The sequence below is a fragment of the Castor canadensis genome, chromosome 9, assembly GCF_047511655.1.
Source record: "Castor canadensis chromosome 9, mCasCan1.hap1v2, whole genome shotgun sequence".
In the NCBI taxonomy this organism is placed as follows: Eukaryota; Metazoa; Chordata; class Mammalia; order Rodentia; family Castoridae; genus Castor; species Castor canadensis.
In genome coordinates, this window is record NC_133394.1 from 47,519,847 (window position 1) to 47,542,820 (window position 22,974).

The window sequence follows — 22,974 nt, forward strand, 5'->3', positions numbered from 1 at the left end:
AATAGATATGCATTTCCTCAAAAGATATGTAAAAATTCTAATCATGATACATTGAGGTCAATAGAGAGACAAGATCACAGAATTGATTAAAGCATCACAATTATTGGTAGCCTCAAAGATAAATCTGATTTTGATGCCCATGTGAAAGTCTATGTTCATCATTTTCTATTTTTTTAAAATACTCATTGGGAAACAACAATTAAATACATGAAAGAGTGCATATTTTCATAATTCTACCAAATCTCTACAACTACACCAAATTTTTCAATTAAAGATAAAACATTACCCATAAAAGTAAGTATCGTTTGTTGCAAGGAAACTTTTTAATAGTAATTTTTCAATAATCAAGATGGCTTTTTCTACTTTAGTTTTCCCTAAAAATGCATTATTGTTCAGCTGGTCCCATTTTTGGAAACAGAATTGCATACACATAATTAAAACTGTTATGAAATCAAAAGATAGTTCATGAATCAAGCTCAAGTATGTAGAACATCACCTTAAGTAGTTTGAGATCATCTTGCTAATACATGAACTTCAAATGTGTGGAGAGTACTTTGTGATTGGTATGGACCATGCAAGTATATTATCAGGTCAAAAATATGACCATCTTTCTGACTTCATTGATATCTAATATTTTAAAATACAATTAAGCCAGGTGATGGTGGCTCATGCCTGTCATCCTGGCTACTCAAGAGGCAGAAATAAAGAGGACTGCAGTTTGAAGACAACCATGGCATACAGTTTGGGAGACCCTATCTTGAAAATACTCAACACAAAAAAGGGCTGGTTGAGTGGTTCAGCTGTAGAGTACCTGCCTAGCAAATGTGAGGTCCTGACTTCAAACTCCAGTACCATTAAAAAGAAAAGGAAAAATATAATTAATTTCTAGAAGAATATATTCATGTATAATTTCATCTTGTATCTTGAGCTTTTAGGTACACAATAAAATTTTGCTACAATCAGATAATACAGTAACTGAACTTAATTTCCTTGCCTTATAAAAGGACATAACTTCTATTTCAGTGGCTTTGGGTAGGAAAAGGCATAGTACAATGAGATAAGGCATGAAGAGTTACATAAGGAGAGTAGATCCATAGTAGGAAGCTTAGGTCAGGCAGAATCATGTAGTAAAAAAATGAATTCTCAACTGTGATGAAAAAATAACTAATATTCAGTTAGTTATGTCAAAATATTGTACTTTAAAAATGTTTGTTCTTTAATAGTATGATCCAGAATTTCTATCTCAAAGTAGAAAGTTGGACTTTAATGAAAATATGCTAATGTGTGTATGCATATGAGTATATGTACCTCTTCATAGAGTGAAGTGGTGCTGTGGACAAGACTATTTCTGTACTTGCTAAATACTCCCAGCTGTTTTAGTCCATTTGTGGGAGTACCCCAGAGAGCATCCAATCACATACATAACCAAAAATTGTCACCCATAATATTCCTGTCTTCCTCAATTGGTTCTATTGAAGAACAGGATAGCTCTAATTTCTATTTCAGAATAGTACAGTGGAGTAGAGGTATGGCTCAAGCACAAAGCCTTGGGGTCAAATACTAGTACCACAAAAAAATAGGAAAAATATAGAAAGTACCAGTAGTCGTGTAACACCTGACACTAAAAAAAAAAAGAGTTTGAGGGAGTCTTGTCTACTAATGTTGTACTAAATGTTATACTTTTGGAAAAAGAACATAACAATGAAGAATTTTGGGTTATCCAAAACATATGTACTTAAAATGAAAGGTTCTTTCCAAGAAAATCATATTTATCCAAAAATAAAATTGAAACCAAAGTCAATTGCAAACAATGACTAGAATTTTTATCTTTGAAAAACAATGTCTTTTATTGATTTACAAGCAACCCAAAAGGTGGATATTCTTCAGTTCAAATCAAGCTTTTCATATTTTTTGCTTAATAATTTCTTAGGGAATATATTACTTATAAGTAATTACCAGACACAGGAAGTATGAAGTTCGCCAAACAGATTCAATCCAAACAATCCAATAACAAGACATATTACAATCAAAAAGTGGAAAGTCAAAAAAAAAGAAAGAAAGAAGATATCACTGAAAGCACCAAGAGGAAAGAAAACATATCATATGTAAAGTATTTCTAGTAAGGCTAAGGGTGGACCTCACAGTAGAACTTTATAGGTCAGGAGGCTGCAAAGCAGTCATCAAAAATTAACTAAACACAGACTTTCTCAGATAAGCAAAAGCCAAGGAGGTTCATCATCACCAGACCTACCTCACGAGAAATGCTAAAGAGAACTCTTCTGGCTGAAGAAAAGGTTACTTAACAACTGAAAAACATTCAAAAGTATAAAATCAAGTATGTTGTCACACTACAAAAAGTCTAATAACATGGAGTGTAAATCATTTATATGCTAGGATGAAGGTTAAAAGACAGTACTACTAAAAATAACTGAGCCAACTTGTCAAGGGATACACTAATCCTCAGAGAAATGTAAGCAAAAACCCACAATGAGACATGGCCTTATGCATGCTAATATGACTAATGTCAAACAGATGAAAGATAACATGTGTCTATAAGGATGTGAAGAAAAGGGAACTCTTTACACTCTTGGTGGGGTTACAAATTAGAATGTCATGGGAACATGTTAGAAGGCTCTTCAAAAAATCAACTCTTCAAAATAGAATTATCATGTGATCCAGTATTTCTACTTCTGGATATATATCCAAAGGAAAGGAAATCAGCATTTTGAAAGCACATCTGCCTACCCTTGTTCATTTTGGCAATATTTACAATAGAAAAAATATATAAACTATGTTATATTCATTATATTATAATGAATACATATATTGAGCTACTATTCATCTCTAACAAAATATAAAATCCTATTATTTCCAACCACATCACATGCATAAGCCTGGCAAACATTAAATTAAGTGAAATGAGTCAGATAAAGAGAGAACTTGTATGAGGCATCTGAACAGTTGAGTTCATGGAAGCAGAGACTAGAATGGTGGTTACCAAGGGTTAAGGGACCTGAGGTTGGAGAGTTGTTCATAAAAAGATGCAAAATTCAGTTAGGAAGAATAGGTTCAATAGATCTGTTTTTATACCATGGTGACTGTAGTTAATAAAAATTTATGCTCTTGAAAATAACTAATATAATAAATTTTATATGTTCTTACCAACAAAAGCAGATAAGTATGTAAAATTATGCAATTAGCCCAATTTAGCCATTCTAAGTATATATGTATTTCAAAATATGTTGTATGAGATAAATATATACAATTTAAAAAATAAATTTTAAAAATTAGTTGAGAAATGAGAAACAACAAAAATTCATAGAAAAGTGGTGTCTTCAAAGTGAAAGTTAAATTACCTATGTATATGTACATTAATAAATATTATATATTACTTAGTGTATAGTATATAATGAATATATATGCTTATATTATAAAATATAATAATTGTATTATTCTGTTATTTTGTTTAGAGATATGCAACAAGAAGCTGTCAGTGACCTGTGAATATTTTATGAGTACTGGTGAACAGCTGTTTTTCTATTGAGAATGAGTGCCATATCTAAATATGAACTGCTCAAATTTATTTAATTATAAAGACCTTTTTTATTTATATTACCACTTAGATTGAAATGAGAAAATCCCGTCCTTCTAGGGTATCTGATTAGGAATCAAACACTCAGAGAATATTGTGAAGCACATGACCTATTTTTAAAATAAAAATTGGCATTTATATTAATGAAAAGAAGCATTAAATACAAAAAAATAAGAAAAACAAAACAGAAGAAAATCTAGACAAAGCTCAACAACTTAATCCCTTTGTAGCAGTCCCAAAATGAAATATTTGAGTCTCAGTGAAGTAGTGCTTCACTCAGTAGCTCATGAAAAACAGAGCTCACTAGTCCATGTTATTTAGACAATTTTTAAAAAGTGAATTTATTTCACTGGTTTCAATCATGTTGTCAGAGAGTGGCTATAAAATTACAGGATGTGAGGAAAACTCTTATTTTGAAGTAGTACCCAGGTATCATCTTTGGAAGCTCAACAGCTTAGTCACAGAAAATTAAAAAGGATAACAAGATCACAATAATCTTCAGTCCTTTTATAATTCTAATTTGTGTCCTGTAATTTTTGTCAAAATTCTTTGTGCATGGAGCAAATTTTAGTTATGCAAAGGAAAAAGTAGGCACAAGTGAAAGTTCCTACTGAGATTGTTGAACTGTGCCTACTGTTGAACTGAGATTTTAAAAAGAATTGTTCTCAGAATTACAGAATTATCTACATGATTTTGAGTATCATATTTGGCTCTTTGTGTTTTTCTTTTCTTTTTTCCCAGTTTGGTAAGTTGCCCAGGTTGACTTTGAACTCATAGGTTCAAGTCTTCTTCCAAACTCATTTTCCTGAGCAGCTAGGATTGTGAGCTTGCACTTCCACACTTACCTCCACATTTGGCTTTTTCCTTACCTAAAAGCAATCACAGGATGAGCCTGTATGCAGTCAATTGACCATAACCTAACTGCTGCCAGCAGACTGTTGTATTAACAAAAGTAGTATAATAAATTAAAACTGATAATAAGGGGAGATGCTTGAGGTCGAGTCCTTCTAAAACTAAATATTTTTTTAATATCTGTGTTAACAATTGTATGAACATTTCATGCAAATAAATGAGGTCATAGAAAGGTTTTAGGCTATTTTTCCGTCTTCTATCTGTACTGCCATGATCAAATCCAATATAGGCAAAGTGATTGATTTAGAAACACAGTTCTATGGCTGTATTGTGTTCACTGCTATAAACTACCACGCATATTAAAACAATAGAGGTTGTGATAAGGAGTTCTAGATGGGATGGACAAAGAATGATAAAATGTAAAAAGATTAAGTTAATTACTCTTTGGGGTATTTTAGTTCAGTATCCTTCTTAAGCTTCTATTCTGTTGCACATGTGTGAGTGTTGTTTGTGTGCAATGATTAAGGATTAGTCTAAATTTTTTTTAATTTCTGTCATATATCAGACCTACTACACCTAAATATCACAGGGATTAAAAATCTAAAATATTCAAAATTATATTTTGTCAATACCACAAAGTCAGTGAACTATAAATTATGGTATTATTTATAAATGTTCTTACCTTCACATCTTTGACATTCATCCTTGTTCCTTCCTTTCCCACAAATATATCGTCAATGTCCACCAGGATGTACCTGTCCAAGGACAATGTCAGTCTCTTTCCTGACAAGAAGGAGATGGTGTCTATGAAGATCAGCTTGTGCAGCCAAAAGTTCAAGTTGTTGCCAAAAAGAACTCGCTGAATTCCATCATGAAGTCCCAGATCCTGGATTACTGTCGCATAGAGTACTTTCCTGGACAAAGGTGAAAAGGATTTTTCTGTCTGTAATTCAGTTAAAAGCACAGGTTGGTAGGTTGAATGGTTGTATTGGAAAATAGTCCAGTCTTCCCCAGGAAGAGGTCCCTTCTCGACCTTAGGGGCTTTGGTAATATGCAGCAAAGGAGACTGAGGGTTGACAATGCAGTCCTTTAGAGCTAGATTATTGAAAAGGTTTAATGGAAAGCCTTTTAATTGTGTACTTGGTAAGCTGTTTTCATTGGCTTTATGAAAACCAATTATACTAACACTGTATTCCACACAGTATTTTTCTAAAAGCTCTCGGTTCCATGAGTCCATGCTGACATACTTCAGAATATTTTCATAAATAACTAAAGCATATTTCCCTTTGCCATTATCTGTAAGAGGAGGCATGTCTCCCTTGCCAGGGGCGATGAGCATGTGGTACTGAAATCGGCTGGACTCCAAGATTGCTATGATATCTTGACCAAGTTGAGAGTATTGGCTCTCCACAAAGAGGAGGACAATAGGGTCAGTTTTAGATGTATCAATAGGTTTAACTGTTTTCAACTCCACGGACCGATAAGGTAAAATTTTGATGTCAGCACATTCTGATTCTGCAGTGGTTTCAATAAGTGTCATTTCCTGTTTGTAGCCAGAGTAGAGGAAATAGGCAGAAATAACAATGCTTACCAAGCAAAAAGTAACTAAGAGAACAATCAATGTTCGGAAACTTCTCCGAAGCCTCACAATAAGATTCATTTTTTAAAATAATACCTTGTAAGTCTTTTCCAACTCCTTTTCCTAAAGTGCCATAGTGAATAAAGTATGAGATGGTATAAATATCACTTCCCAAAAGTTCATGTAACCATTGCAAATCATGTAAAATATTTGAGGGGATCACAAATGTGTTAAAGCTGGAAGGCAATGGACCAGGAAGTCAAAAATAGAAGAGATTTTGAATATATCCAATACCAAGAATTGCTGCAGAATCCTTTAAGCATTGTCTGAAAGAGAAGAGAAATATAATATCTAAAACAAAAATAGGAGCATACATTTATGTTTATATGCATGTTGGTATCTAAGACACATACCAAAATGATTTTAGTCCCATAAATATGGTAAATATTAATAAATATGGCAAAATATTAAATATAGTAAAAATTGACATTAATATTAATCTGGATTCACCACTTGGAGCATAGTAGGTGTTTTTCATGCTTCTAGAATACAGAACTCTATAGGAACATATATTGAGATCAATTTTTCAACTAGTCACCTCAAAAGAGAGAAGTAACTGAAGGTATGAATTCTGATGAAACTCCTCACTGTGTAAAAAATTGGTTCTCCAGGACAAGTAAACATTATATACATACCAGATTAGGAAACTAGGTACTTTAAACAAATTGAATTTCACTTTACTAAAAATAAAATACAGCAACAAAAGGCTGTTTTGGTATAAAATATTTAAATTAAATATATTGTGCCCTCTACTTTTGTGTATGTTTCTAAATATCCATGAATAATTTTAAGATGAAAATTAATAGCTTATACATATAATTGGAAATTTGGAATTTATCAAAGGGGATCATTTGGTCCTAAATTATATCCTTTCCTAGACTTCTCCAGGCTCAGGTATGGGATTCAGAACTGCATTAAGCAAATACAGAAACAGCTCAACTGCACTCCAACCTCCAGATGGCTTCTCATAGAGTAGACATCTATTTAATCCAAATAGATTGGAAGTTTGTTTAGCATTTCATGAATAAAATAGAGATTTAAAGAAAACTTAAATGTCTAAATTAATACTTGGTTAAATTACCTATTCTGAATTAAATCAGATCTTTATTATTGAATATAAAATAATGAGCTGTAATTTTGCATATTAGAACATCTTCTCATTCTCAACAGTGAAGAAGTAAAAAAAAGCATATGGGACTATAATCTGCCAACCCAAAGAATAAATAAAATTCAAATGTGACATTTATTTAAAATTAATATGTCAAAGTTAGAAAATGATTGATACATATACCGCAAGGGGAACTGTGTGTGTTCTCAGTGTACATGTGTTTACTCTAGGAGTTATCCATCCCATTCAGTCTTCTCATTTCTCCTTCCTTAACAAAAATTGCCCCGTGGAGAGAGGAAGCCTGGCATATCGGGTGATTCACCAGCATTGTGTACTTATGCTCCACATCTTAGATAAGAGCTGGTACAGTGGCACTGAAATGTAAAGAGATGTAGTCTTATATTTTGCATCTCTTTTTTGTGCTCAGTGTCTTAAAAAGGGAAAAGGGAAAAGTCAAGTCATGGGGTGGGGAAAGGGACATAAATACCAACCAACATAAATATCTTAGATCATCGATGTAAGTCAAATAAAACAAATGAGGGCTGTTTTAGTTTTGATTTTTTTTTTTTTTTATGGTACTCAGGTTTGAACTCAGGGCTCCACACTTGCTAGGCAGGCACTTGAGCCACTCCACCAGCTCTGCTTTGTGTTGGGTGAAAAACATACATATGTTACATGAGTTTGATAAAATTAAGGAAATTAATTGCAAGATAATGATGAAGACATTAAAAAAGCTGATCCAAAAAAATATTAAAAGTATGTGGCATGCATTCTTTAGGACTCTAAATTGATATGCTAAAATTTTAATTTTGTAAACACTATGTTTCATGAATACGAAGAGCAGTTAGCAGCAAATAGTAGCATTGCAAGAAGGATTTCTGTTGCCTGCTTCCCTCACATGTGAAGCCAGAGTTTCATTATAGAATGAATGGACAATGTATGGATTACTGAGTAAATTGCATCTGTGCAAAACCACTATTTCCCCAATCAGCACACCAAATAGCTTAAATATGGCACTGGTTCCAATTTTCTAAATGTGACTTTTACATGTTAAATAAGTTTAGTGGTAAAAGTGTAGAGAGTGACCTACTGGCTTTTTCTCATACACAACAACCTTTTCCAAAATGTAGGCTCTCTGACCCCTGCTTAGATTCCAGAGAAAAATGGAGGTTTTTTAGGTGTCCTTCACCTTGTTTTATTCTTTTTCATTTTTTAGCCTTCTGTCCTTCCAAGAATGGCTCATTCCTTAGATGGTAGTAGAGTAAATATCTCTGAGAATCAGTCTATTTTACAGGAGTTGAATTCAGATTCTTGTGCTTCCTAGTCATGTTTCTACAACTTGAACCACTTTGCCAGCCCTTTTTGCATTGGTTATTTTTAAGATAGGGTTTCACTGACTCTGACTCTCCTATTTATGTTTCCCCATGTAGCCAGGGATGACAGAAGCACACCACCACACCTAGCTTTTTTGTTGAGATGATATCTTATGAGCTTTTCCCTGGGCTGGCCTTGAACCATGATCCTCCTGATTTCCACCTCCTGAGTAGGTAGGATTATAGGCTTGAACCACTGTGCTTAGCCAAAATCTGTTACTGTCTTTTACATTTGATTCATTTTATGTGTGAATACATTATTGTTTGCACATATTTTTCAAAATCATCCCTTGACTTATGTTACTCATAATATAGTTTGCAAAGTCCATTTGTGAAGTGTTTTGATTCACTGTAAATTTCCAGTCAGCTGTGGTAGCAGTAGATAAGTTAGTACACAAAGCAATTACAGGTGTTTTTATAGTTATTACTGTTTTTAAAATATGTATGGTTGCCTAATTCATGTAAGTAGTCTAATGAGATATACAGATCTCCAAAATTCAGCTGAAATTGGAAAATAATAACAACAATATTTACTTGCATTTAACCATTTTCTAGTCACCATGATCCATTATTTGTTCTCATCATCCTGTTTATGCATTATTAGTCTATTTATACAATGAGGAAATTGAGATTTTTTTTAGAGGCTTAAAAAGGAGGCTAAGATTGTATTACTAAACTTTTGGGATGCTAGGGTTATATGTTCCATCAGTTATCCTGCTGACAAAAACCAAAGATTAAGTTAAGGAAAGCCAAAAATTAATTATCATCAAAATTAAATAACTTAAACTCCCCAGTATCAGCAACTTTTACTTAAACTTTAAAAGTTCAGATGCACAAAACTAGAAATGTCTACTAAAAAACAAAAATCAAAACAACAACATGGTAGTGGTGAATTGGATCAACTCAAGAGCAGCTGCTTATAAACTGGGATGGCTTAAGGATTTACAATAATTTGACCAATTATAACTTTTCATGATACCTATGAAGAAACAAACATTTAATCAAATACTTGTTTCTAATTGTCTCATGAGCTTTTGTTTGCTTTCAAGAATCTTATAAGGAATTAGTTTATACATCATATTAATAAAGTGTTATTAAAAAAAAAAAAACCTCTTACATAGACATTTAACCATTATCATTTACCCCAGCTCTCCCATAGGAAGAATTTCCAAAGCTACAACAATCTTTCAAAAAAGATGCAGTATTTTTCAAGTTGTAGGTCATCAGCACATAAATGAAAATGAGAGAGATAAAAATAAATATTGACATTCTTCAGGTACCTTAAGTGTAAGGTAGTGCTTTATAAAGCTTTTATGTGTTAATAGTGTGTTCATGTGCCTGGGAACTAATGTACTCTCACATTTGGGGGAGTGGAGATAAAGGAGAATGATAGAGGGTGCCACAATGTACCCCTACTCATCACAACAATGACAAGAGTGTTTGAGAAATACTGTTAAAGAAAGCACAGCTAATTCAAATTACTGAAGGTTTTAAGAGGACTGTGGTATCAGTGAGGTTGTAGCTAAAGGCCAATGTAGACTATTGTGGTTTCAACTGCTTTTTGAAAATATTCCATATTTATTCAAAAGTTGAGACTAAGATTTGGTTGATATCATCTGATTTGAAGTTTCTTCAACTTCCAGGGCACAATATATTCTATTATTTTCAGCAGTAACCATAGCTTCATAAGTCACAACTTTTTCCAAATTGAAGGTAGAAAGTAATGAGCAACTATTGCATATAGTCAAAATTTTATGTTGTTTTATGATTTTCTGAAAAAAATGATCTTTTTTACTCCAGTAAATAACCAGTTGATTATCACCTAACTTTTATAGACTTCATATTTTCCTGATTTTAGTGACATAATATAAATTTATTTTGGTTCCCAAAGTGCATGCTTTTACCAGTACAAACTCCTAAAAGTGTCATTTCAAACATAATGATAACATTACTACCCCAATATTATATTGTACCATAATATTATAGTAGCTACATGGCTCTGAGCTATCAGCTATGTTCACACTTCAAAAGATTATGAAGGTAACTCAGTAAATAGAAGAGTAAATGTCAAGCGATTTCTTTTATCACCATTTCCTGCAGATACATAAAGTGCCTATTTCCCATTTTCTTAGGTCTTATTTTCTAAAACAGAGAAACATGATTTTTTAAAATGAAGAGCACATTTTTATTAAAATCAAATGACAAATATCTATGTATTCATCTTGTTTATTAGAAAAATACATAAAGACTTCAAGAATATGGATATCACTATATGGACACTTGTTCTGCTTTGTCATATAAAATTTAGATACAGTAGTGGAAAGGCTAGCTGTGGGGAAATTGAGAGGTCTCTTAATCATTGCTTGAAACTCTGAATTTAATTTTTATATTTAAGATTTCATCATTGAATTTTTTCCTTAACACAACTCTAATATGATCTCCAGAATGTATTGTTGGGGTCCAAGGTTGACCACCCCTCAGAGGAACAAAAAGACACTCACGATATAATATAAGCCACAAAGCGAGGCTTATTTCCAGCCAGCTGGGGTCTGGGTATCCGCCCGACTCAGTGGGTTTCAACATGGACCCCGAATACAAAATTCAGGCTGCTTTTATATTTTTTTAGACATTAGTCACGGTCACACAGCAATTTTTATGGTCCCTGGGGTCACATATTTCTGATATCACACACATCTTGGTGGTGGGGCAAGATTACTTGAAGATTATTTATCAGGAATTTGGTAAACACCAGGTGTCTCAACTCATTGACTCACATACCGTTTTAGCAAGATTAACCAGAAACAGTCCCTGTTCCCAGAAACCGTCCCACCTCCCTTAGTTCCAGTAAGTGGTGGCTTGGGTCATGTTAGCCATAGCCGGTTTCAGGCTGAGTGGGCTACAAGCCTCAAAGGTACCCTAACATTTGTACCCTAACAGTATGGGCCAGAAATAAATAGAAATACATGATTTGGGAATGCTTGTATCAGTCCTTAGAGTTTCTGAAATCCAAAAATTCCCTTAGGATCTTAGGATGACTTTGTGGTATGTCTGTGGCAACTGACTCATTTTATATAGATTTGGGAGTAATATTTATTCTGAATAAAACAAGAACCAGTCAAGCTATCTAAATTTCAGTTCAGCCTTGGATTTGTTCCTACTTATTTTTCCTTTTTTTAAGGAAATGAAAGTGTCATCCAGCATCCTTTGAACAAATAAATGCATGACCATTTATTAAGAGCCTACTATTTGTCAGGTAAATGTGCAAATTCAACTGTATCTCATAACATCATCAAAACAACCTAAATTCTTTTGTTTTAATGTGTTCTTTACTTTTTCCTTTTATTTACTATTTCTCTCATCTTCAAAAAGTCATCTTTTTGTTTCCCTTTGATAGTGGATGGTTTTAAAGTTACTGATTTAAAGCTTGTGCTAATGGATTTAGTGGGATGAGTTAAGGCATTAATCAGCCTACTTATGCAAAAATGTTTCCACTTCCTACCTCCATTTCCTTTGCTTTCTTCTTTTTATATTCTTCTTATTGTTACATTTTGACAATGTAAATGACTTTCAAAGACTGCTAAATCCATTACTTTAGTATCCAGCCTTGTACTTTACAAAGAAAACATAAAGTTAGGATTAAACATTCTCAAAGTCTTCTAGGAAGGCAAGTTGCCTTCTCAGGAATATTTCTGAAACCTAAGGAATTTTCATGACACCATGAAAAACTTGTATCTCTTCTAGAATCAATCTTTTCCTTTAATCTGAACTTCTTTTCTTCTAGGGACTTTGTTCAAAACTGATGATAATTATCTTTTAGTGAGTGACCACAATTACAGTGTTTTGGTATCTTCATGGCTTTAGTGGTCATCACTCACTCAATACTTTTAGTTAATTGGCATTTATTTCAGGTTGACACTTCAAGTATAATCTTCCTAACAAGTTTAACTCACATCCATCTTCACAAACTTGCCACCACATTCACCTACACCCTTAACTTAACCTTTTTAAAATAGCTTTTTTCTTGCAGAATTCTTGGATCTTGTTATTCCTAAATGTTAGAAGTAAGCCATTTGCACTTCTCGAATGACCACTGTTGCATTTTCTTTCTCTAACTTTGACCAAATCTTATTTATTTTTAGAAATTAAGCTTATATAAAACCACCTGGAGAAAATCCCCCCAACCTTGCAGAAGCTAGTTTATTTAGTATATTTCCATTGTGCTAGGATAGTGCAGCCTGTTTAATGGTACAATTCAGCTGATTAATTGTCATGGATTGCCATGAAGTCAGGAACTGGGATTTATTCAGAAGTAAATATTCAATGCATTGTAGACTATATGGTGTGTTATGCACAAAACAATCATGCAAAACCAACAACTTATTCACATCTGCCATTCATTCCCCTTCTTCCCCTACCCCAAGGATGAAAGATGTGAGAGCAATTCTGATCTTTACTTTTCTCATTGGAACAATAAAGAAACTTAAAAATGTTTGCGATTGTATTTCTATACATGCATCCATGAAGGGATATTTGGAAGGCTGCTTAAGAAAAGATTATTTCTGTTTTATACGTTTTATATCATTTAAATTTTCTGTAAGAACCATATACTCTTTTTAGAAAAGGCAAAAGAAAATTTTAATTTCTTAATTAATTTAATTAGGTAGAATATTTTAAACGGGGTACATTTTTCAACACCCCGGTTCATGTATTAGTTCTCCTTTCTCAATAAGTTGTTTTTTCCTCCCTCAAACATAACCAATATTAAATAAGAAACATAGTAAATCCATAACAACCTTAACTTAGTAAAATTGATGCTCTATTTTGTATTAGTTTTGTTGTGATAATCGCTGAATTCAAGACTAACTTTTTGAAAAGTGGAAAATCATTTTCATCAAGTTATCTCTCTGTTTGCTAAGTCGGCTATTATTTTTTTCTGATGAGTCCAAATATATCAGAAGATTTTATTGTATATATATCTTTATTTACACTACAAATATGATGTAAATAAAAACACTAAATATTTGGAATAAAAGAGGTTTCAGGATGCCCAAAAGCTTAACTTTTGTTAAGTACCTAGACAGGTCCTGGAATCTCTGATCAACTCATCTTGTGACAGTAGCACACATCAATTCACCTGTGGCAAATTTTACTTATGACCCTTGGGCACACAGAACATTGGGGATTTAGGAAGCTGCAGCTCTACCTGCATGCTAGTGTTTCCATGGGGAGACCAGCAGCAATGGCCCTTCTGAGAAGTACTCAGTGATTTCTGGAAGGGGAGATTAGTGAGGGACAGGAAAACCAGGACCTGCCAATTCTCCATTCAGGTGAGAACTTGCAGAGCACAAAATGATTGGGTGTGTGACAAGGAAGAGGCAGAGCCAGTAAAACGTGAGCTGTTATTTATCAGATTTCATTTATACCCACAGGATGTGGAGGCCTGGAAAAATTAGGGATTTATTTTACTATATTTTCCCCAGAATTTATTCATTTACATTTGTTTTATATATTTATTTGGATAAGCATACAAAATGAGATCTACCTTCTTAATACTGATTTTAAAAATACAGATTATACCAGAAATTATTTTGTCTGTTTATTATTTTCTGAATTAAATGATAAATATATTGTTATTTTTCTCCCAATCATTAACTTTTACTTGTGTTATTTCTTAGAACATTTTTTCTAATGAACTTTCACTACATCCATTGTAGTGAAAAGGGAGTGTGCTTTTCCCTAGGCATAGAATTTGGCTACACAGGACCCATGACACTGCCTTGTCAGCTGAGTGACCTGTGCTCCACAACACGTGTTCTTTAGTTTTCAACAATTCAAAAATATTGGAAGCTAATTCTAAAATAAAAATCAAAGTAGTTATAATCATGTAGGAGGTAATGTAATTAAGTAATTTATCTTTACTATAGTTGTAAAATGCCCAAAACAATAATGAAAAAGAATGCAACTAACATTATAAAAGTGAAAATACTAAAATGAAATAATTTATTTTCAATAGAGTCAACATTTTTATAACACAGTCCATAAAAATAGGTTAAGAAATCAGTTTGGCATTTGTTTTGTAGGATTATAAAATAATGACCTATTTATGGATGTGTCACACTTATTGGAAAGGAGAAAATAAGACATTTGCTTATTTATTACTATACAATCTTTGGGTCTCCCAACTTTTTGAGCACTAGAGGGCAATATGTTCTTGCTTTTTAATCACAAAAAATAGACCAATCGTCTATGTTTTCCATGTACAGTTTACCAGACAAAAGCAAGTCCCACCTAGTTGTTTCCACAGAGGTCAGGTAATTCTGCTTTGAGGACAATTATCATCCTACTGACATCAGGGAAAGATCAGTGAATCTTTGTGCTAAAACACAAGTTATACCAGAATTCCAACCTATACATGTTTGTCAAGTTTCACATTTGTAATTAACAGCGATTGTCACATTTTTGTATGGTTCTGTGTTTTACTTCTTTTTCTTGTTTTTGTTGTGCATCTTAATTTGCTTTTTGCTATTGTGTACAAGAGAGGGATTGAAACATCAGCTCTGCTTAATATCTTGTTAATTTTGTGAACATTTAAGATCTAAATATTTTTCTGAATGGAGCAAAAGTATAATACCTGTAACTCAAATATGTGTAAAACTAATTTTGCCACATCTTGGTTCCAATTTACAATTTATCTAGGACATATTTATTTTGATTCTCAAGTGAACACCATAAAATGCATTGGTTATTTTGCAATAGTCTAATTGGACATTTGGTTTTACATTTCTCTGTTATACAAACATGTATAGTAATTTTATTTGCCAAAAGATACAAGATTTCTTAATATATGGATATGCTTAAACAATGAGCAATGAAAATATCTTAAGAATAGTGAATTAAGATAAATTATTAATAAGATTTCTTATGCAGGAAAGAGAAATGTATACACTATGATTTAGGTTGTTTCTCAGTTCATTCTTCTCAGTGATGAGGTAGGAATATAAAACAAGAACTACATTTGAAATAATGTAAAATTGTGGTTATAATTTCCTTTTAAGATGGCATTATGATTTATTTCCAAAGGAGGTTTTTTAGATACCAAATTCTACTGCTCTAGTTATCTTAGAGTTGCAACATTGTATGCTTCCATTATAATTCATCATTTACCTGAGAATCTGTAAAAATACTTGCTCATACACTGCTGCTTTGAAGATGAGTTGAACGACAATGCATCATTAGGAGGCTGTGAATGCAATAAGATATACTCAAATTAATCATCTTGAGTAAAATGCACAAACATAATAGTCTCCTTTTCTATTTATGGTTTGAGGTTTTCTTCAATTTGTTTTCTATAAAGGCATCATCAACAATTTATTAAATTATTTTAGATACTAAGAAAGTTTGTTCAAAAACTATGATGGGATTTGTAATAAATGAGTACTGAATGACATGATGACATAAGATGCAGATGATAATTGGTCATTAAAAGCCAAAATGTAGTCCTTACTAGATTTGGTTAGGTCATATGATTCAAGGAACAGGTGCGGTCTTGCACGTGCACACGCATATACACACAAACACACATCATAAATTTCATTAGGAAAAGTGGCCAGAAACCTAACATTGTACAGCTAGTGTTGCTGATCCTGAAATCTGGGCAGTTCTTCAAGTGCAGGTGCTATTGATGCACAGGAGCATGAATGTAGTTGAAGACATCTAGCCACAAGAAATTAACCCTGAATTCACTTCTTCACTTCACTCGTGTCTGATCCAATACCTGCTCAGGGCATATCAGATCAAAACTTTTAGCTGGCATGTTCATTGATGTTTGGGGCAAAGGGTAGAAAAATATGTTATGTCTGTATTTGAGGTGGAAACTCATATGATCTTGAATTTCTCAAACATTAGCAGATATTACAAGTTGCTTGATAGAAGTAAAGATAAATGATATTGGTAAAATGATTTAATATAAATGAGCTTGAATGTGTAAAATAGCAATAATGAAACATTAAAGGACTAAAAATAAAATCAAAGTCTAATCAAAACAGTAAGAAAAATAGTATAAAAATAAGAAGAGAGTAATTAGAATAAAACAGAAGAACCTGTATTTTTTGAGAATGAAGTCATGTTATTAATTGACTTCAGATATTGCTGAATTAAATAAATATATATGTACATATGTATAAATAGACATATTTCTAGTTAAATACATAAATAATATAAACATATACATAATTTCTACTTCAAAACTAGCAATAAAGAAAGAAATCAGATGAGAGAAAAATAAGAATATAGAAGAAGAGCATAAAAGAACACAGACCAAGTAGGAATAATAGAAAATGTTAAAAGAAAGTCTGTTTATGATAATAATTACATTAAAAATAAATGACTAATTTTGGTGGGTTAACTAAGAAATATAAGCACCTTCTGATTATAAGTAACATAAACAAATGCGTGAAAGTAAATGTATGGAAAAAGACATATCAGACATATTCTAATTAGAAGAAGGTAGATAAAGCTATATAAGTAATAGAAATATTAGATTTTAAGACATAAAGAATTGCTGGAGATACAGAGATAATTTTGTAACAATAGAAAACTCAATTCATCAAGAAGACATTAAAATTTAAATTTTTATGCATCTAAATATCATAGACTCAAATGTATAAAACAGAAATAGGCAGAACTTAAAGGAGACATTTGTAGATTCTCTGTTACAGAATAATTTATAACAATTTTCAACAATAATTGAAAAACTAGATAGAACACCATTAAGAATAAAAAAGACTTAACGCTACTAACAAGCTTGTTCTAAAAAACATTTAAAATATGACACTCCACAGCTGTGGAATGTATACTGAACTTGGGGGATGCTTGTGAAGACTGGTCATACCGAGCCCCAAAGCAAATATTAATAAATTTCAAAGTACTGAAATGTATTGGCGCATATACTACAACAATAACACGATATATATAGAAACCAGTAGCAAAATCACTAGCAAATCCCTACATGTTTCAATCTTAAGAAACATAGGTAAAAATATGATTCTAGTCAGGCACAGTGGCTCATGCTTGGAATCACAGCTACGTGGGAGCGGAGATTGGGATAATCAATGTGGCTAACGGAGGCAAAAGTTAGTGAGACTCCATCTCAACCAAAAAGTCAGGTGTGGAGGAGTGAACCTGACATCCCAGCTATGCAAAAGGGCTGGGGACTTGACTTACGTGGTGGTATCTGCCTAGCAAGCACAAGACCCTGAGAGGTACTGTAGTACCACCATGAATAAAAATAATAAAAAATTTTAAACAACTTAAGGGTCAACGAAGTTTAGATCCTTAAACTCATGTCCTTAAAAGAGAAGTCTAAAAATTAGTGAGTAAAATTTAAAGAATTCATCTCAAGAACCTAGAAGCATAACAAAGATGGCAAAAGAAAAGAATTAACAAAGATCATATTGGTAAAAATGCAATAGAATAGAGAGAAAAACAAATTCAAGAGCTGAAATCCTTAAAGGCTAATCAATTTGCTGAGCTTGTTCTGACACTGAGATAAAATTAAACTATATGTAATCAAAGGGATGAGAAAGATACCTATATTTATTTTTTAGAAGAGAATATTGATGAGTTTGTAAAAAATGATTTAAATGCATTTCAGTGCATGAAGTTTCTAGAAAATTTAGCTTTATAAAAATTTTAAAGGGGAATCAAAGAAGTCTTAAAACAAGGAAAAGCAAAAGAATTTGAATAGTCAGAAGATTTTCCCATAAAGTAAACTTCCATCACAGGTGCCACAGAAAATCCCTTCAAAACTTCGAGAATAAATAATTTCAATCCAACATAATTTGTTTTCAGAGAAATGGTAAAAGAATGGTACTGTGAGCATCATTTTCTGAGGCTAACATAGCCTGATAGCAATAACTGACAAAAGGATGATCCAGAAAAGGAAATTACAAGCAATGTAACTAATGAATATAAAAATTTGAAGCAGAATATTTTAAAACCAAACTGACAGTCTCTGAAAATAATGAAATAGCATGATAAAGTTAAGAGTAACTGTTATCGGTTAAATTGTGTTCCATCTCCCAAATTTTTATGTTGAGTTCCTAACTTCCAGTACCTCAGAATATGAGTGTTATGTAATAGTGTTAATGGAGAAGTAATTAATTAAGATGTCATTCTGAATAGGATAAGACCCTAATCCAATATGACTGGTGTCCTTAAAATCAGCAGGAAAGCACAGAGGAAGAACCTCATGTGAAGATTGTAGCTGCCATCAAAACCTCAACTAGCAAAAACCCCTGGTCCTCCTTATTAATGTTTATCCTCTCTCTTGAACAAATTGAGATCAGGGCAAAACAGTTTCTGACTGGAAGCAAGGGGATGGGAGATAGAGGGAGGGGGTGGGGAGAAAGGGAAGGGGCGGGGGGGGAAGGGGGGAGTAATGACCCAATCATTGTATGTGCATATGAATAAAGGAAATTTAAAAAAAAGATTGTAGCTGCCATGAGTCAATGAACAGCCAGAAGCCAGAGCAGAAAAGGCCTGGACAAGACCTTCCCAGGGCACATTTAGCAAGAACACAGCCCTTGAGGCCTTCATCACAGATTTCTAGTTTGCAGAACTTAGAAAACAATTTTCTCTGGTTAAAACCACTTCATTTGTTATTTATTTATTATTTTTTTATGGCAGCCCAAGCAAACCAATGCAATAACTATGTATTGCAAGGCTGGTTGAATATTAGAAAAACATTGCTCCCCATAGTATCACAGAAACAGCTGTCCACAAAGAATTCCTACCCCTTTTCCCATGCACCTACCTCACCCAATTCTTACAGACTGATTATTGCTACAGAATCTGGGTCCCTCAGGACTGGTCATACAGGGACACTTACAACTCTTCTCATGATGCCATCTATCCTAAACCTTGTCAATTTCTATAAGACAGCAGGGACTCCAAGGGCTTTCCTTGTTTATCATTTTTGTGATCCTATTTCTACTTACTCTCTAAACGTTCACTGTGCTTGTCAGAATCTATGGTCAATCATCAGCAAAATTCTGTCCTTGCATAGTGAACTCTTTACCCAACTTTTTTTTTTTAATCTTACTATTTCTAACTGAAATTTGGTCCTCCTCTTTAGACCTCAAACTCTCTGATACTGTATTTTCTCTCCTAATTCTCCTATCATTGCTTCAGGAGGATGGTTTTGTGTGCCAATTTCTCATCATTACCTTTGGGTTGTTCTCTTTTCTTACTTCCTAAAACCTCTAACTTTTCTTGTTACTGAAATAATTCATTTTGTAGCAGTCATCAACATAATACTTTCATTAAACTCCTTCAACCTTCATTTTTTGTGTATTTTCTATAAATCTTTTTAAAAATACTCTTTTAAAATTTACTCATGTAATAATTGTTGATAATGATGATAGCCATATAGATGATTCTTCCCACATAATACTTCAGAACTTAGATCTTCTCTCTCATAGTCATTTTCCCTACCACTGCTCCCGAGTCCCATGTTCATAAGTTATCTCTTCATTATAACTAACTGTATACCGGCAACTGATTTATAGTATTGATTTCATACATTTTACTATCCAATAATATTCCTCTCTATTTTTTTAAATCTTACTTCACCTATTACCTCAACTTCAACAGTACTTATTTAAAGCAACTTTAGATGTTTGTCCTTTCAGCTTCCATTCTTTTTCATAGACTTATACTCCTCACTCATTATAAATTCCATGATCAATCATGATATTTTTCTACTTCATATACTCTCCAATCCCTAAGCTCTCTTTTATTATGTATGCTTTTCTAAACAATACCACCTGCTGAATTCCACATTTCACCAAATTTATACTTAAAATCTGAGGATGAATGGAATATCCCCAAGCTACTTAAGTTCATGATAGACTCAAATGGACTGTTAATACTGCTAGCAGTCATGTTATAGTTTTTTTTAGTCAGTTCCTTGTCTCCTCTCCTGGTAACATTTTCACACTGTTTTCTCTATCTTCAAACTTCTAACATTTCTTTCCTTTTCATCTCACTGATCATATGTTTTCTATTCCATGGAGACTACAGAAGCCAGCAGAAAAGAATGTTGAGTGCCACTATCACACTTATTCACTTATGTTCTCTTATGACGAACTTTTCCTTCTAGCTCAGATCAACCATCCACTGTACACTAGTTCTAATACATATTCTTCTCATTAAAAGTAGTGTTCAACTATAATTTCCTTTGTTCTATGCAACTACATTCTTTCCCTGCTCTACTGAAATATTCACACCAGGACACATTCTGCTGTTTTCATCATGTTTCATGTACCCCACAATCTATCATTCATTCATTTTCTCTGGAAAACAAAACTCTTTGAAATGCTGTGTTCAATTTTCTCTGAAATCTGTTCCAACAAGGATTACTCTCACCACTTTGTCAAAATTTCCTTATATACATATCAGCAAGAAACTCCATGTTGAGAATCCAATTATCAATTCTCATTCATCTTACTTTACTTATCACAAGAAAACTATCTTTACTTGGCTTCCAAAAAATCATACATTTTTAAAAATCTTCTATGGTTATATGTTTTAGTTCCTTCCCATCACTTTATGGTCTTAGGGTAGAGTTCCAAAGGTTTATTCCTTACAGCTCTCCATTTTCCTATTTACATTCAGTTCCCTGGGGATCTCATGTAGTTTCATGGTTTAAAATTTCCATCTATAAGATGGAAAAGTTTATGTCTTCATTTATCTCTTTTACTAGTTCCATTTGTTTATTTAATCACCTAATTGGTATTTCCAGTTGGAAATCTAACAGATATCTCAAACTTATACAACATCAAACCTGATAGCCTGATATTTTCCTTAACCCTATCTGATTCCTCCCACTATCTCTTATGTAAGTAAATAGTACTTCTATTATCTTATTTGTGTAGGGACACACATATACCGACACATATTCCTTTAGATTGGTCATTGACTCCTCTATTTCTCACATGACTCATTAGACATCCAAACTTCTGGCTCTATCGTAAAATGTATTTAGAATCTAAACACATCTCCCTCATGGATACTGCCCTAGTTCAAATAAGCACTATTTCCCTACTGGATTATTGTAACATCTTCCTAATTGATCTATGCTTCAACTCTTATTCCACATTTTTTAAATAGGTGGGCCAAAAGTTTTACTTCATAATGTCTGCCTTCTGATTAAATCCCCAACAACTAAATTGCCCCATTTCACTCAGAATAAAAGCCAAATTCACAAAGTGGTCTACAACTTGCACCTAAAGTCCTCCTACTTCTCTTTTACCTAATTCTCTCCCACATCCCACTAGACTTCTCAGTATTCTTTGCAGTAGATGTGCTCTGCATTTGCTCCTGCACAAGACTATGTAACCCAGGATGGCCTTAAAAATCGCAATCTTCCTGCCTCCTCCTATGAGTGCTAGAATTATGGGCATATGTCACCATACCTGGATTCTTGTAGTCTTATACTCCAAATTAATTCTAATTTCACTGCTTCTGGCCTCCCAGTGGAAAATTCAAGGTCTTTTTCAACATTTTTAACCTGTCCATGATTTCTTTGTGTGTATGTGTGTGCATGTGTTTAAGTGACTCTTTTTAACTATTTTACTTTTATGAATTATATTATTTTTCTTATCTGTCTTTCTCATTAGAAGGTATGCTTTTTGAAGCAAAGATTTTAATCTGTTTTTATCCCTTTTATTACCAGTGTCTATATTTCACCTTATAAGTCAGATAAAATTCTGCAAGTGCTACACCTTCAGATTCAACAACTTCGTATTAAATAGTTGAAAAAATTTAAAGAAAGTTGCAAAGAGCAAAAGAAATTTTCTGTGCACCAAGTTCTTCTCTTTCCATGTGAAGGGAGTGATGTGTTGGCCTACCCTACTATAGCTTCTCATCATTTTATAGATTCTCAGTCTTCCTCCAGCATTCATTGTTTGGACATGTTTGCTTGGTTTCTCATTTGCGTACCATGTATTTAGACCTATAATGGTTGTATCTGTACTGAACACACACAGACTTTTTTCTTACCATTTTTTCCCTAAATAACAACTATTTACATAACATTTTTATCATATTACATTTTATAAACGATAGATTTAATTTAAAGGATATCAGAGGATGTATATAGGTTATGTGTAAATATTATCTCATTTTATATAAGACTCTCTGGATGATTTTGGTGTGGGTGGGGGGTGTCATAGAACAAAACAATGCCCTGAAGATAATGAGGGGTAGCAGTATAAGAACTTGAGTTGGAACTGTAGGTAGGTGCCAAAAAATAAAAATATCTTACTTAAAATGTTAAGTTTTAGTTGCTTTAAAAATTTGACAAGTATTGAAATTCTTAAATTTGAAGACTGAAATGGTCAATGTTACA

The 22,974-nt window shown here is 33.0% G+C and overlaps 1 protein-coding gene and 1 long non-coding RNA gene across 4 annotated transcripts in view; one reads left to right on the forward strand and one right to left on the reverse strand.

Annotated features, from left to right (window-relative positions):
* Ndst4 (N-deacetylase and N-sulfotransferase 4) overlaps positions 1 to 22,974 on the reverse strand; it is a 277,456-nt gene that overhangs the window by 239,917 nt on the left and 14,565 nt on the right. Inside the window, exons 2-3 of one of the 3 annotated variants that reach the window (XM_074041591.1) lie at positions 15,729 to 15,804; positions 5,127 to 6,349 (exon numbers count right to left, since the gene is read on the reverse strand). In XM_074041591.1, the coding sequence (XP_073897692.1) occupies positions 5,127 to 6,104 (978 nt within the window). In that variant the 5' untranslated portion in view covers positions 6,105 to 6,349; positions 15,729 to 15,804. Of the gene's footprint in view, positions 1 to 5,126; positions 6,350 to 15,728; positions 15,805 to 22,974 lie in introns of those variants that run through there. The other 2 variants (XM_020187174.2, XM_074041592.1) reach the window with 2 other exon arrangements.
* The window catches only part of LOC141410867 (uncharacterized), a 130,674-nt gene that overhangs the window by 93,053 nt on the left and 14,647 nt on the right, over positions 1 to 22,974 (forward strand). Inside the window, exon 2 of the long non-coding RNA XR_012435655.1 lies at positions 5,193 to 5,368. This is a non-coding gene — a long non-coding RNA (uncharacterized lncRNA). The remainder of the gene's footprint in view (positions 1 to 5,192; positions 5,369 to 22,974) is intronic.